At 38.9% G+C, this 15,817-nt stretch overlaps 1 protein-coding gene across 2 annotated transcripts in view; it reads right to left on the bottom strand.

The window, feature by feature from the left end:
* Positions 1–4,366: 4,366 nt before the first annotated feature.
* Positions 4,367–15,817, bottom strand: part of LOC127870323 (ubiquitin carboxyl-terminal hydrolase 32-like) — a 92,209-nt gene continuing 80,758 nt past the window's right edge. For both annotated transcript variants that reach the window (XM_052412954.1, XM_052412962.1), the window contains exons 28-33: positions 9,086–9,206; positions 8,553–8,744; positions 6,559–6,817; positions 5,813–6,066; positions 5,281–5,373; positions 4,367–4,769 (exon numbers count right to left, since the gene is read on the bottom strand). In XM_052412954.1, coding sequence (XP_052268914.1) covers positions 4,599–4,769; positions 5,281–5,373; positions 5,813–6,066; positions 6,559–6,817; positions 8,553–8,744; positions 9,086–9,206 — 1,090 coding nt within the window. In that variant the 3' untranslated portion in view covers positions 4,367–4,598. The remainder of the gene's footprint in view (positions 4,770–5,280; positions 5,374–5,812; positions 6,067–6,558; positions 6,818–8,552; positions 8,745–9,085; positions 9,207–15,817) is intronic.

Below are 15,817 nucleotides of genomic sequence, written 5' to 3'. Positions count from 1 at the left end.
GTGTTTTAGCCATTTTACTCTTTCGAGTCACTGTGACCTTGACCTTTGACCTAGTGACCTGAAATCAATAGGGGTCATCTGCCAGTCATAATCAATGTCCCTATGAAGTTTCATGATCCTAGGCGTAAGCATTCTTGAGTTATCATCCGGAAGCCATTTTACTGTTTCAAGTCACTGTGACCTTGACCTTTGACCTAGTGACCTGAAAATCAATAGGGGTCATCTGCCAGTCATGATCAATGTACCTATAAAGTTTCATGATCCTAGGCGTAAGTATTGTTGAGTTATAATCCGGAAACCATTTTACTATTTCGAGTCACTTTGACCTTGACCTTTGACCTAGTGACCTGAAAATCAATAGGGGTCATCTGCCAGTCATGATCAATGTACCTATGAAGTTTCATGAACCTAGGGGTGAGCGTTCTTGAGTTATCATCCGGAAACAATCTGGTGGGGACGGAGACCCCACGACACCAGTCCATAATATAATCTGCAAATGTGGTCCTAAACTGCATCCAAGAACGAGTCACTGTGACCTTGACCTTTGACCTAGTGACCTCAAAATCAATAGGGGTCATCTGCCAGTTATGATCAATGCACCTATGAAGTTTCATGATCCTAGGCTTAAGCGTTCTTGAGTTATCATCCGGAAACCATCTGGTGGACGGACATACGGATGGTCGGACCGACATGTGCAAAATAATATACCCCCTCTTCTTCGAAGGGGGGCATAAAAATAAAAGAACAGTGTACACAATGGAGTGTCATATAGTTGCAAGCATAGACATCTACTGAAAATAATTGTGACTGAATAATCTTCATATGAAATTGTGACTGAATAATCTTCATATGAAATTGATAAAATGAAGCTTGAAATGATAACTGAATCGCTTAATTCAAAGGCCCCGTAAAAGGTGACGATGCGTAATTATTACCGATTTTTAAATATTTTTTGCATATTTTATTTATAAAGGTCAACAAAATATAATATATATATGCTATTGGACATCATTATAAATAATGAGCATTACAACTTGTTTTGAGCTCAAAATACAGTGTCCTCCAAGTCAATTGTGCTTACAAACAATCAGTTTATTTACATCACTGTTAACTCAATGATGCCGAGCGATTTCAAGCGTGTTTTCCGATAACAAAATTTTGATTGGTCGTAAACATTTGTTCAAATTATGAAACGGGTATATCTTCCATAATTCTTGACAACGTTGCACCTAAGCTGTGTTATTATCATTTTTTATGCAAGAGTAACTGAAATCCGGTAAAAATTACCAGTTTGTATGCATATTAATTAGATTTGTCACCTTTTACAAGCCTTTAAGCCAAAATACGCACAATACAATATACCTTTGTGACAAACTTACAAATAAAACTGTGACCAAGTCCCTATAAATTATTTATCGATTATTTTGAAAGTTGGGCTTAAAACAAGTCACTCATGTGATTTAAGGAGTGAACAGCTAACGCATGTATCATAATAGAATATTCTAAGCAAGTTAATTCTGTAAGATCAATAAAACGAGGGTATAGTGCCAGAAGGTCGTAAGTACAGATTTTGTCAAAATTGACATTTTAACAAAAAACAAGTTGTTATATATTTATCTAACTTTTGCCCTTACTTTGGTTATTATAATCCTATATTTAGCGGTGTTATTTGATAATGACCACTTGTCGTAAGTCCGTTTGACTTGGTCCCGTTTTTGCCAGAAGGTATTAAGTAACTTACACTAAGTGCCAAAGAGGGGCAAGTGTACTTACTTCACTTTGGCACAGTAAATATTTTCTTGAAAACAGATATATTCTATACGCCATTTTGAGGTATGTGTACTTACAACATTATAGAATAAACATGTAGTGTTAATTATTCAGGGTGATAATGTTTTAAGTATACTTGTTGCATCTTAGAAAAGATATATTATGACTGTAATTTGAAACCAAAATGCTTTAAGTATATATACAGAAATCTGAAACACAACAGAACTGCTTGTATCAATAGGTATTACATGTTGTGAGTTTACTTACTACTTAATATACATGTAAACTAATTAACTTATTAAGAAAGTTTAAGGTTTTTGTATTGCAAGACTTCACTGTAATAAATCAACTTGCTATCTTGAGTTTAGCTGAGAAAGGATATCTGCAGTATCATATTGTACCTTAGAGCAGTGTAATGCCTGTTGTGTATTCCTGACTACAAACAGGTGCTGATAAGCAGAATAATGTTTCAATAGAATTAATAAGACCTTTGAATTCATTCAGAAAAGTCTCTTTGTGAGTGTTATAAGGCTAATCAGTGGACAGAAATTATAGAATTTGACTGCAGAAGATTCTTACCTACAATTTTTGTAAGAAAGACTGGAATATTTTACGGCTTACTGGAACCTGAATTCTTATGAACATCAGAGAGATTTCATTTGTGCTAATATTACTGATGGTTAGCCGGAAAGAATAAGGACAGATGCGAAAAGAAGAAAGAGATTGTCAAGGACTAATTTCTTTGTTCAGAAACGTGTCTGTAAATCATTTTTCTTGAACACTTTAGATATTGGAGAGAGAACTGTTGACCGTTCATTTAGATCAAAGCGTTCAGGTACTTTTGCAACAACAGACAAAAGAGGTAAACACATCCCTCATAACATTACACCAGACAGTATGGTTGAGGACATTTGAAAACATATAGAATCATTCCCAGTACTTGAAGCCCACAACACACGAAAAGACACCTACAGAAAATTTCTCGGCCAGGACTTGAATATATGAAAAAAAGTAGTCATTGTATAAAGAAGAATGTAAGAACAAAGGAAAAAGACATACGTCTGAGTCAAAATATAGAGCAATATTTTGCAATGAATATAATTATGCGTTTCATGTGCCAAAGAAAGATCAGTGTGCAACATGCGTAGTATACAAACAGAAATATATACGGAAGAAATGAAGGAGTATGAACATCATTGTAAGAACAAGGAGAGAGCACGGGAAGAAAAGCGTTTGGATAAAGTAAAAGCTGTGGAAAACTCAAACTATCACATTGCAACATTTGATTTGCAGAAGGTTTTACAAATACCTTGTTCATTGGTCAGCCAGGTATACTACACACGCAAATTAAGTTGTAACAACCTATCATTTTACTCCCTAAAAGATTCACAAGCAAGATGCTATTTGTGGAACGAAACAGAAGGCCAAAGAGGGTCATGTGAGATTGCAACGTGCCTTCTTACTTACATTAAGTCATTGCCAACTAACATTGACCAAGTGACGTTTTATTCCGACTGTTGCACGGGTCAAAATAGAAATAGATGTGTGGCAATCGCATTACTGCATGCCGTGAATAGTACATCAACATCCAAACCATAGATCATAAATTTCTCGAGTCTGGCCACACACAGATGGAGAGTGATTCTATCCATGCTGCGATAGAAACTGCAAAAAAAATGTACAGAAGTTTTTGTTCCAAGTCAGTGGAACACTGTCATTAGATTGGCTAGAAAAAGGCGCCCATACACTGTAGTACCATTGAAGTATTTTGACTTTCTTAATTTGAAACAGCTGACTAACTCTCTATTATCTGCAAATGCGGTAGATGCTAAAGGTCAAAGAGTTCAATGGATGAAGATCAGATGGCTTAGGTTTAGGAAGTCAGAGCCAAATGATATCTTCTTCAAGTATCAATTTGATGGCGACTTTCACAGTATGAAAATAAAGTCATCAAGGAAAACAAAAGCTGTGACAGCACCAGTGCCACAGTTGTACCTTACAAAGCTGTCAATTTCAAGTGCCAAAAAGGCAGATTTGGTGTCTCTTTGCAGTGATGGAACAATACCTTCTGAGTTCCATGCGTACATAAAAACTCTTCCAGACAGCAACACAATTAGAGACAGTTGCCCGATCCAGATATCATAGATGATGTGGATTCAGATGCAAATTAACTGTTTGCGATATGAATATGTCAGTTGTCTGTCTAATAGATGAAATAATCAGTATCCTAGTAATCATTGTGTCATTGACAATTGCATTCACTGACAATATGACATTTAAATACTATATCACTACTTTATACATGTAACAAATTTCAATAACGTAACTATGATAGAACCAAAAATGTGCATGTTGAAAACCTTATTTTGCCATTTTCTCAGTTTTATGAAAATTGCAATTACGACCTTCTGGCACTTTACCCTCGAAAAAGGAACCAACACCACAACACACATGTATATTTAAAGTAGTTCACAATTTGCATAAATTCGTTTTGATTTTTCACATAATAATTTATTTCAGTTTAAACCATATTTTGTATCAAGAACCAACCAAATCCGTTGTGAATTGCAACAGATAAAGAACGGTGTCTGAAACCTCCACATATATTTTTTTTATTTCAATAAACTAACCTGAGTAAGGGGTGCACAAAGATTATATTGCAAAATACTTGGGATCTGATGTACTTGATTAACAAAATGTCCAGGGATGAGCACAATTTTATTTTATCAAAAATGGAAACATTTCAGAAGATATGAAACAGTTGTGTGCTAAATCCTCAGTTTTATGTGTGTTACAGATTTTCTGCTTGTTCACTATAACTTAATTTTTCATTGAATCACACACATCTTCTTGAAGTCTGATTCAAACTCATCATCTATTTCTTGCATATCGGGACTCTTTCCAGCAACCTCTGGCAGGAATGTGGCGGGATCAATGTCCTTGCGTTGGTAGAACAGAATGTACGCAGCATTGGAATCCAGCTGGCTTTCTTTTACCTCCTGCAGGGGCAGAAATGATTAAATTAAGATGTTTCTAATTTCTGAGTTAAACTTGGAAGGTAGCAACCTTTCACACACACTGCTCTATGTAGTTTAATTGGCAAATGTGGAACTCCAATCAATCTCATTAACCCTTTACCACTTAGATTTGTATTGTGATACATTTGTAGTCCCTTAGAAAGTAAGGTTTAATAAAAGACCTTTGTTACTAGATTAAAGTTTTAAAAGTTTCATTTTTAACCCTTAGATACTGATAGCAGCAAACAGCATAAAACCTGAACAGACTGAGAGTTACTGGCAAGCTGTTCTGGTCTTATGCTGGTTGCAAAAGCCATTTTCACTTTGCTTCTGATGGGAGAAAGGGTTAACATTATTGCTTCCGTACAATCAACTGACTGTGGACAACTAATAGAGTGAATACAAGGATTAGATTTATAAGAGATTAGAGAGCCATGCTTTATTCTGATTACAGATTCTCTGAGACAAATTGCCTACCCTGTTTGGATCATACCTTGCAACTGCTGTCGTTATAGCAGTACCACTTGCCATTCGGGTTGCGAGCAAACGCGACATAATGGCCACCTCCCAGGATACCCGTGTGACACTGGTGAAGACAGACATGGCAGGGGTCAATCAGAGAAATCAACTTCACAGATATGTCGAGAACAAATCATAGTATCAGGAGAAATTGGGTTAAAAACAGGATTGAGCGCAACATTGTTAACTCTTTCATCTTAAATCTCTGGGGGTTTACGGAATACATGCCATGCACACACTGTTGTATACATTTGAGTCTTGCTCTTTGATAAGGGGGTTTAATGCATGTGCATAAAGTGTTGTCCCAGACTAGCCTGTGAAGTACGCACAGGATAATCAGGGATGACACTTTCCACTTTTACATTTTCATTTTAAGAAAGACTCTTCTTGACGAAATAAAGTTTAGGCGGAAAATTTCTACGCTAATTAGCCTGTGCTGCATGCACAGGCTAATCTATGAACATGCATTAAATCCTTTTCTCACAGCATGCCTCATTTCTACTCACAGACATGGAGAAGAGATCATATTTAGCAGGCTGACTATCCATTGGTGAGCAGGTAGCATTGTTGTTGCACTGGATATTCCCGGCTGTGTTGGAGGATTGATTGGCCACATGTTCACTTGTTGACATTGATTGGCTGGTTGCCCACTCACTTAATGACGTTGGCTCCATGTGTGAACACTCACTTGATGTTGCTTTGCTAGAGTCCAGCGAACTGTTTGAAGTTGTCATTACATCTGTACCGTCCCTTGTAGAGCCTGTAACATTACAGTATGAATTGAAAATCAAAAACTATAGAGATCAAATACTGTGTGATTAATTATAATATATAACTAATCCGTCTCCTCTACTATTCATGATAACTTTAACACAACAAGAGCACCACATAGCGGGTGCCAACGCTCGGCTGTGGGTGCAGTTTTTAATAAATGAAAGCTTGTTAGAAGAAATTTTAGGTCACAGTGACCTTGACCTTTGACCTAGTGACCCTAAAATAGGTGTGGGGTATTGAACTGATCAAGGTGCATCTACATACAAAGTTTCAAAGTTGTATGTGGAAGCATTTTGATTTTAGAGCCTATGTTAAAGTTTAATATTAGAGGTCACAGTGACCTTGATGGTATAAGAACCTTTTTTGCATACCATTTTTTTTTGGTCAATTTTGGGTGCATGTTTACATACATTGAGTGAAATTGTAAAAAAAATCATGATGTTTCCTTTGTAAGTATCAATGTGATTCATATACATACTGTCCATCTTTTTATCACAGTTGATGCCTATCGAGCAGTCTTCAGTTTTTGAATGTTCTGGCCCATCCCCATGGTGACCATTCTCTATATTGTTGCTAGGGTGTTCTTGCTCATTTCCAGGGGGACCACAGTTGCATATGGAATGTTTCCTTGGAGCTAAATAGCAGGAAGGGTCAAAGTCTAACAATGGAAAGTTGACTATTTTGTGTGACTTGACCCATCTACCATTCAGGAATTGAAACCTCTTCAAATTAACAATCTGAAAGTTAGAAGCATTATCAGAGTAGGTGTAGTACGAACTCTATCTGATTAGTGGTAGTACAAATCAGATCCCCGATTGCAGATAATGAAACAGAAAATTAATAATGTATGACTGAAACTGGTGAAATGAAGTCATTATTTTGAAGAAAAACTACTTAATGTCTGCAATAATGCCTGCAATATTTTTAAATACAAAATATCAAGCTGCTATTTAAATGTAGCAAATTGCTACAAAAAGATATTGTGTAACTTTCTATGAAAAATATGAATTTGTTAAAAAAAGGATTTACAACTCCAATGGGACATGTAGTAATGTGCTGCAAGTTGCATCAATGAAAATCAGAATCTAGGGTGAGTCTAGTTTGCTTCCAGGGAGACGATTTGATGATATGGTAGAGGAACAATGCATGTACACATTGTTACATGTCAAATATGACACAGCAACATGTTTTTGTTTCAGCAATATGTATTTGTGTTGAAGACTATCAGGTTAAAGCTTTATCAGAGGACGTTTAAATGCTGTTTGTTAAAGTTTAAAAGAACTTCTGCTGATGAAATTTTGCATTAACAGACATTTATGGTGAGGCCAGAATATCCCGGTTATTTTCATATCCAGGGGGTATAATACTTGACAATAAAGAGCTGCGCCATGAGCGCATGATACGCCCGTCGTTCGCCAATGAAGTAGTAAGGTAATAAATAACCCTTTGAATCATTTTTTTACTTCAGTTTATTTGTATTTGAATACATGGTTTATTTTATAAGTACATGAGCATGGAGCGCCGTCTCCTTGACATTCAACAAAGTCCCATAACTGTGGAACAACAATTCAGAATTCCGTCAAAAACGAAAGGGGATCAGGGTTTATCAATATTAAGATTGTGTTGAAATTTGAAAAAAATCCATCGAAGGATATTTGAGCTACGGTAGGACATTCAATGAAATAACGAAATTTTGACGAACAAAGTCCCATAACTCTGGAACGACAATTCAGAATTCCGTCAAAAACGAAAGGGGATCAGGGTTTATCAATATTAAGATTGTGTTGAAATTTGAAAAAAATCCATCGAAGGATATTTGAGCTACAGTAGGACATTCAATGAAATCACGAAATTTTGACGAACAAAGTCCCATAACTCTGGAACAACAATTCAGAATTCCGTCAAAACGAAAGGGGATCAGGGTTTATCAATATTAAGATTGTGTTGAAATTTGAAAAAAATCCATCGAAGGATATTTGAGCTACAGTAGGACATTCAATGAAATCACGAAATTTTGACGAACAAAGTCCCATAACTCTGGAACGACAATTCAGAATTCCGTCAAAAACGAAAGGGGATCAGGGTTTATCAATATTAAGATTGTGTTAAAATTTGAAGAAAATCTGTCAAAGGATATTTGACGTAGCGTACGACATTAACAGACGGACAGACGGACGCGGGGTATACCATAATACGTCCCGTCATAGACGGGCGTATAAAAACCAGCAAAAATAGTAGTCACCAGACAAACGTTGTTAAAGTGACCTTGATCATACAATGTATGATGATGTAACCATTCTTTCTTTGCTGTTCAAGACCAGAACACATACATTTTGAGTCATATTTTGAGTCTAATTTCAAAGGAGGAAAAGTTGATGGAAGAAAAGTTTGGATTATTTTATGAAAACATACAGGCTTAATGACTACGCAGTAAACAATTCAAACATGAATGCTGTTGAAGCCAGAACTCACCAGTACGGGGGGTAGCCTCCAGATGTCAAGTTTCTTGGCTGCAAGGCAATGTTTTTTGCACTTGGAGCAGTAGTAGAGCTCCTCGTCCCCTAACTCCTCCTCCTTGGTGAATGCACGCAGGCACGTGTCCAGGTCTATTGGCTCACTCTGACGAGTACGGCTCTCTGCCACGCTGGCGTGATCCTCAACAAACTGCAAGGGGGATAGATGTTCAAAAATAATGATTTCTTGCTTTAGTTTGGTGTTTCTCAGCAAATAACTGAAGTAAACAGAAAGGGGAAGGGATGGAAATAATTGGTCAACTAGCCACTAGCCAATGGCCCCTTCAATCTAACATAGAGCCCAAGATTTTTGAGAAAACTCATATCTCATCTGAACAGAAAGACATTTATTAGTTTTTAATGACAATAGAGCCCATTTTATTAAAGATTGAAACAGATAGCAATAGTGGTATTTTAAAGCTTAATGTTAAAATTTTCTTGATGTACATGTGCTAGATTATGAAAATGAAAGGCATATTCATTGTTACCAACCCGTTCACAAGAGGTCTGATATCTAAGATGGAGAGCTGTAGGTTCCCAGTCAATTGCAATAAACGAACTCCCAAAATTGAAGGTCTCACTGTTGCACTCCAAACTGCAGCCTCTGCAAAACCTGCAACAAATAAAAACATGGTGCTTCATAGATAGGCATAAAATGTTGTCCCAGATTATCAGTCTGCACAGGCCTATTAGGGTTGACACTTTCTGCTTTTATGTAATTTTGTGTTCAAACAAAGTCTCTTTTGAGCAAAAATCCAGTGTAAGAAGAAAGTGTCGACCGGATTCTTTTCTGCAGACTGCACAGGCTAATCTTTGATGACACTTTATGCAGATGCACTTAACTCTGTTTTCCCAGATCTAGGCCCGCTGTACAAGTAACATTTCACTTATGAATATCATTTACATGTTAAATCCCTTCTAAGTAGCATGTCACTATAATTGACATTAGAAAAAAAGAGAGAAAACCATAAAAAACAAGAGGGCAAAGATGGCCCTAGTTCGCTCACCTGAAAGAAGTCTGTTCATTCAATCTTTACCAAACGTCAAACTTGACCTAGATATTGTCCAGACAAACATCCTGGTCAAGTTTCATCATTATTGAACCAAAACTGTGGCATATGGAGTGATTTTGTTTTTGTAAGATTTGACCTGGTGACCTATATTTTGAGTAGACCCCCTTACCAAACATCAAACTTTGCTTACAAAAATAAATATTATGACCAAGATTCATAAAATCTGAAACAAAATTGTGACCTCTAGTGTGTTTACAAGGATTGTGTACAATATAATGAAAATTTGGACAATATAAGAGCAATAATTATGGCATTAATTAAGTGATATATATATAAAACCAATCTTTTCACCAAGTTTCATGATGATTGGGCCAAAAATGTGACTTCTAGAGTGTTCAAAGCTTTTTTTACTATATAAATATAAGAAAACTGCCCCCCCCCCCCCCCCCTGGCAGCCATGTTATTAAACTGACCGGAACCATTTTCAAATTCAACTCTCATATCAAGAAAACAAATGTTCTGACCAAATTTCATGAAAATTGGGCTTAAAATGTGACTTCTAGAGTGTCCACATGTTTTCACTATATACATATAGAGAAAAATGCCCTGCCCACAGACGGCAATGTTTTTTCACCGATCTGAACCATTTTCGAACTCGTCTGAGATATCAATAAAACCAATGTTTTGACCAACTTTCATGATGATTGGGCAAAAATTGTGACTTCTAGAGTGTTAACAAGGTTTCTCTATAGCCAAATAAGGAAAAATGGCCCCCCCCCGGCAGCCATGTTATTCAACTGACTGGAACCATTTTCAAACTCAACTCTCATATCAAGGAAACAAACGTTCTGACCAAATTTCATGAAAATTGGGCCAAAAATGTGACTTTTAGAGTGTTCACATGTTTTCACTATATACATATAGAGAAAAACAAATTTTCTTAAAGTAAAATTCATATTAATTATTAAATACTTACCTGTTATCTCTAGCTTACCCCTTTCCAAGGGAGTTATTTCATCCGGAAAATATTCAAGCGCTGGGAATCGTCCACCTCTATAAAGAATCCAAATCAGGTTAAACATAGTACAATGCAACCTAACAGGAAATCAAGAACCACAACTCATCTTTCCTTTACGTAAACATAAAAAGGCGATGAGCGGGGTGGGACTTACCGATAACAGGTAAGTATTTAATAATTAAAATGAATTTTACTTTAAGAAAATTTGTTTTAATATGATAAATACGTTACCTGTTATCTCTAGCTGATTTTGCAGCTGCGGCGGGAAGGTTCGCATATTTTTTCCCATCACAGCAGAACCCATATAGAGGGTTTACAGCCAGAGATAGTAGAATCACGTCCTCTTATAATCTTTGTTAGTACAGTATAGTACTTAATTCTCGGATGGCACCAGTGTACTTACGCCATAGAAGAAACTACAGTTTGAGCCACTACAAGAGGATCCAACTTATACAAATTGTCTTGTTGGCACTCAAGAGAATGAAGATAAAAAGAGAAGAAGGTGGTCGGATTCCTCCAGAAAGCAGCTTGAAGCACTTCAGATAGTGGGGTCTGATTAATATAAGCCCACGAAGCCGAAAAAGCTCTTAATTCATGCGGTCTTATCTTAAACAGGGATAAATCCCTCGATGAAAGAGAAGAATAAGCTTTCCTTATAGTCGAGGCTATCCAACGAGAAATAGAAGCCGCAGACACATCGCCCCCCCCCCCTTTTAATGGAATGAAAAGTCTCTTGCGAGAACCTCGAATAGACTTTACCTTTTTAAGGTAGAACTTCAAAGCCCTGACCGGGCAAAGGAGTCTATCATCATCTTCATGTCCACAAGTTCTAGATAGACTTGGAACTTTGAAGGGTTTGGAAGCCATAGAGGGGAGTTGATTTTTAGCAAGGAATCCTGACTGACATAACAATGTAACGGATCCATCAGAAGAGTCAAAACGAAGATGACTATCCTCGATAGAAAGAGCATGTATTTCACTTCTCCGTTTGGCTGAAGCCATAGTAAGAAGGAAAACGGTCTTCCATGTTAGGAATTGTAATGAAGCCTGATCAAGATGTTCATAGGGAGCCTTAATAAGCGAACCTAGCACACAAGCTAAATCCCATTTAGGAGCAAGTGTACGAGATACAGGACGACTAAGTTCCATAGCTCGAACAAGTTCTGAAATAGCTGGATCAGCACAGATTTGTGAAGACTTAGTGAAAGCCAATGTATGCGAAATCATAGATCTGTATCCTTTGATGGAACTAAGAGAAAGTTTCTTATCATCAAAAAGATAAATGAGAAAATCCGCTATTCGTCTAGCAGAGGGATTGAGGGGATTAATTTTCCTTCGAAAACACCAATTGGAGAAGAGTTTCCAACGAGCATCATAGACTGCTCTGGTGGATTTTCTCCTTGCCGAAGCAACGAGGGTTGAAGCCCTGACAGAAAAACATTTCTTCTGCAAAGATTGCCTGATAACGGCCAGACGTGTAAGTGGAACATTTTTGGGTCCGCATGTAGTCTGCCCCTTTGAGACAGAAGATCTGACCTGTGAGGAAGATTCCTGGGATAATCGTACAGGAGACTGAGAAGATCGTTGAACCAAGATCTTCTGGGCCACCAAGGGGCAATCAGGAGTATCCTGCAAGAGCTCACCCTGATTTTCCTCAATATTTGGGGAATTAGAATGGGTGGGGGATAGGCGTAAGCGTCCAGTTGGTCCCACGCGAACGAAAGCGCGTCGATTGCCCACGCTGCTGGATCGTAAACTGGACTCACATACAGAGAAAGTCTGTGATTGTGTCTGGTCACAAATAGATCGACCAGGGGATAATCGAACTTGAAAAAGATCTGGTTGGTCACTTCTTGATGAAGTGTCCACTCCGATGGAAGTAACTGGTGTTTGCGAGACAAACCATCCGCCAGGGCGTTGAGGCGACCTGGTATATATTTTGCCAGCAGATGAATGTTGAGTGTTTTGCAAAGAACAAGTAATTTTCTGGTTTCCAGATACAGGGATTGAGAATGTGTTCCCCCCTGTGCCTGGATGTAAGCCACCACAGATGTGTTGTCTGTTGACACCATCACACAAGAGTCTCGAAGATGTGATTGGAAATGAGATACAGCTAGAAATACTGCTCGCATTTCTAGATTGTTGATATGTAGGTGAGATTCCTGATGAGACCACAACCCTGAAATTATCAGACTGAGAGGTTCCAGGTGAGCACCCCACCCTTCCTTGCTCGCATCCGTTATTAGATATAATGACGGTTGCGGAGGAAGAAGGGGTACTCCTGCCAACAGAGTCTCCTCGTCTAGCCACCACTGAAGATGAGACCTTAAGGAGGGAAGGATTGGAATCTGTGTTAATAGATTGCCTGGAGACCATTTCCAACAAGCTGAGAGATAGTGCTGAAGAGGACGTAGGAAGAGACGTCCCAACTGCACAAAGTCTGCTACTGAGCTCAGGATACCGTTGAGAGAGAGGAATTCTTGAGCTGTTATATGAGATTGGGACAAAACCCAGTTGACCTTCATCAGAAGGTCTGATATACGTTGAATAGACACTCTGACCCGATTGATGTGGGTCAAGAAATTCATTCCCACAAACGTAAAGTCCTGTGAAGGAATGAGGTCTGATTTGTCTGCATTGAGAAGGAGCCCTAACGAGAGGAGTTCCTTCCAAGAGAATTCTAGGTTGTACAGAAGCAATTGACGATCGAGCTGGTGTAAGAGCCAGTCGTCGAAATACTGAAGAAGAATAATCCCGTGAACTCTGAGGTGTGATCCGACTGCCGACATTAGTTTGGTAAAAACTCGTGGGGCTGTCGCCAACCCGAAAGGCATAGACCGGAACTGGTAGACTTGGCCTTGAAAGGCGAATCGCAAGTACTTCCGGTAGTTGGGATGTATAGGAACATGGAAGTAAGCATCTTCCAGATCCAAAGACACCCCCCAGTGCAGGGGTTTGATGGATTCCCGTATGAAAGAAGGAGTCTCCATTTTGAAAGTTGGTTTGAGGAGATACATGTTGAACACTTTTAAATCTATTACTGGTCTCCAGGAACCATTTTTCTTTTGAACAAGAAAAAGACGACTGTAAAATCCTGGAGAATAAGGATCTTGAACCCTTTCTACCGCTTGTTTTTCCAAGAGCCCGAGAATGGACTCTGGAATATGTGGATGCCGAGATATCAGCTCTATAGGGACGCGAGAAAGTGGAGGCCTTTTTTCGAATTGAAAAGTCAGGCCTTTTGTCACAAGAGAATGAACCCATGCGTCTGAAGTAATTTGAAGCCATCGATTTGAGAAGTGGAAAAGTCTGGCCCCGACTGGTATTTCCAGCATCGGAGGTTGTGGCGGTAGAAAGGGAAGGGACCTAGGGCTGATAAGCAGGAGGTGCGCCCCTGCCGGTAGAAGGTTTGAAATTCCTCTGTACCGGATTGGGTTTGCCCTTTTTTCCCAGAATCTTTATTAGAAGACTTGTGTGACAAAGAAGGTCTGTTATAGGAAGACTGCCTATTAGGACCTGAACGTGGGTTAAAAGAAGGCTTTTTAGAGAAAAGGTTATTTCTCTTAGCCGTCTTGAATGCTGGAACTGCTGGTGGCCTAGAAGCAGGATGCTTAAAGACCCCTTGGCGTTGTCCAGAGTTGTTTCTAGCTAAAGAAGCATGAAGTTGGTCATCCTTGTCAGCTGTGATTGCTTCTTGTATCCTTCCACCAAAAAGGAACCCTGATGTGAGAGGAGCTGTTCTGAGCGAGTTCATACCAGGTTCCAACAGAAAATCTTTAGGTAAAGAAGTAAGGATAAGATCTCTACGAATCCTTAGCATCTCGGACATTGAAGAAGCAGAAGTGTGAGATAAGGCCAGTGTGGTCTGTGAGAGATGAATTAACAAATCACGGAGTTCCTCCGGAACAGATTCCGACCAATCACACACCATTTGTAAAATTGTCGCTAGCATAAAGTCAATTTGGTTAGTCAAACCTAATGATCTACGTTCCCTCATTTCCCAAGTTTCCAACATTGAAAACGGAACAGAAACTGAATTGGAACCACTTGGCATTACAAGAGATAGCTTGCTAATGTCCGGATCTGGAACCGGAAGTTTTGAAAAATCCAACCCAGATGTTGCATGTGGTACAGGAGGTTTGTAACTTTTACTACCTTCCTGGTGTTTTGGATCAGCTAGTTCCTTAGGAATTTTCCATGTTTCTCCTCGTTTTGGAATAGTCTTATTAGCTGATTCCAATGATTGAAGAACAGATAGAACAGTAGAACCAATGGGAAGTCGCGGGTCAGGACGAGCCGTCGACTTAATAACCCTGTTGGGATCAAATGTACGAAAAAGTTGTTCTGTCACAGAAATCGTCGCATTTGAAGACAGTTCAGCAGGTCTTGGACAGTAATCTTCACCAAGAGTACGAAACATCAGTTCATAGATCTGACCAATCGGAGCTAAATATTGATCCGTCTCAACATTAGATTCTGCATCTGAATCAGCCTCACTCTCTACAACACCAGCGGTTTGTATAGAATCAGCAGGAACAGAAGTGAGAATATCTTGTACCGGATTGTAATTGTCTGGTAACAGCGAATGATCATCCCCGACGTCAGTAAACTGATAATGTAAACCGGAAGATGGTAAATTATCAGCATTGACCGGTACAAAATGTCCCGCCAAATTCTGTATCCATAGTGTATCAGGATTCGACAGGGTAGCTGTAGGGGGTACACGACTAGATACGGTAGACGATACCGTGGTGTTGACACTGACGTCGTAGTGGTGAGATGAGCTCCTGAAGATGCAATACGTGTGGCAGTCAACGTTGGAACCGACACATTCGGCATGGAAACATGCGATTCCATAACGGAATATGATGGTGAACGACTATACGAATGGTAGGTCCGATGCTGTCTACGTGAACGTTGCCGACGTCCTTGTTTCCTGCAATGTTGAGATCTGGATCGGCTGCGCTGTCGAGATGTGGATCGGCTGCGATGAGATCGAGATTTTTTTTAATACCGTCTCCGTGAGTGACGACGTGATCACTTATGTGCGCCGCGACGATGATAACTGCTCGACGAAGAAGAGCGTGTCCGATGTCCACTCCTTGATGAAGACGATGTATTCGACGACGAATCAGATGTAGAAGAATAAGCCGATGATGAAGACCGAGTTCTTCTTGACCGGCGATTGGTGTT

This window comes from Dreissena polymorpha, chromosome 1 (genome assembly GCF_020536995.1).
Source record: "Dreissena polymorpha isolate Duluth1 chromosome 1, UMN_Dpol_1.0, whole genome shotgun sequence".
Taxonomy (NCBI): domain Eukaryota; kingdom Metazoa; phylum Mollusca; class Bivalvia; order Myida; family Dreissenidae; genus Dreissena; species Dreissena polymorpha.
Note: the sequence above shows the minus strand (reverse complement) of the source record. Positions and strands in the feature narration are given on the sequence as shown.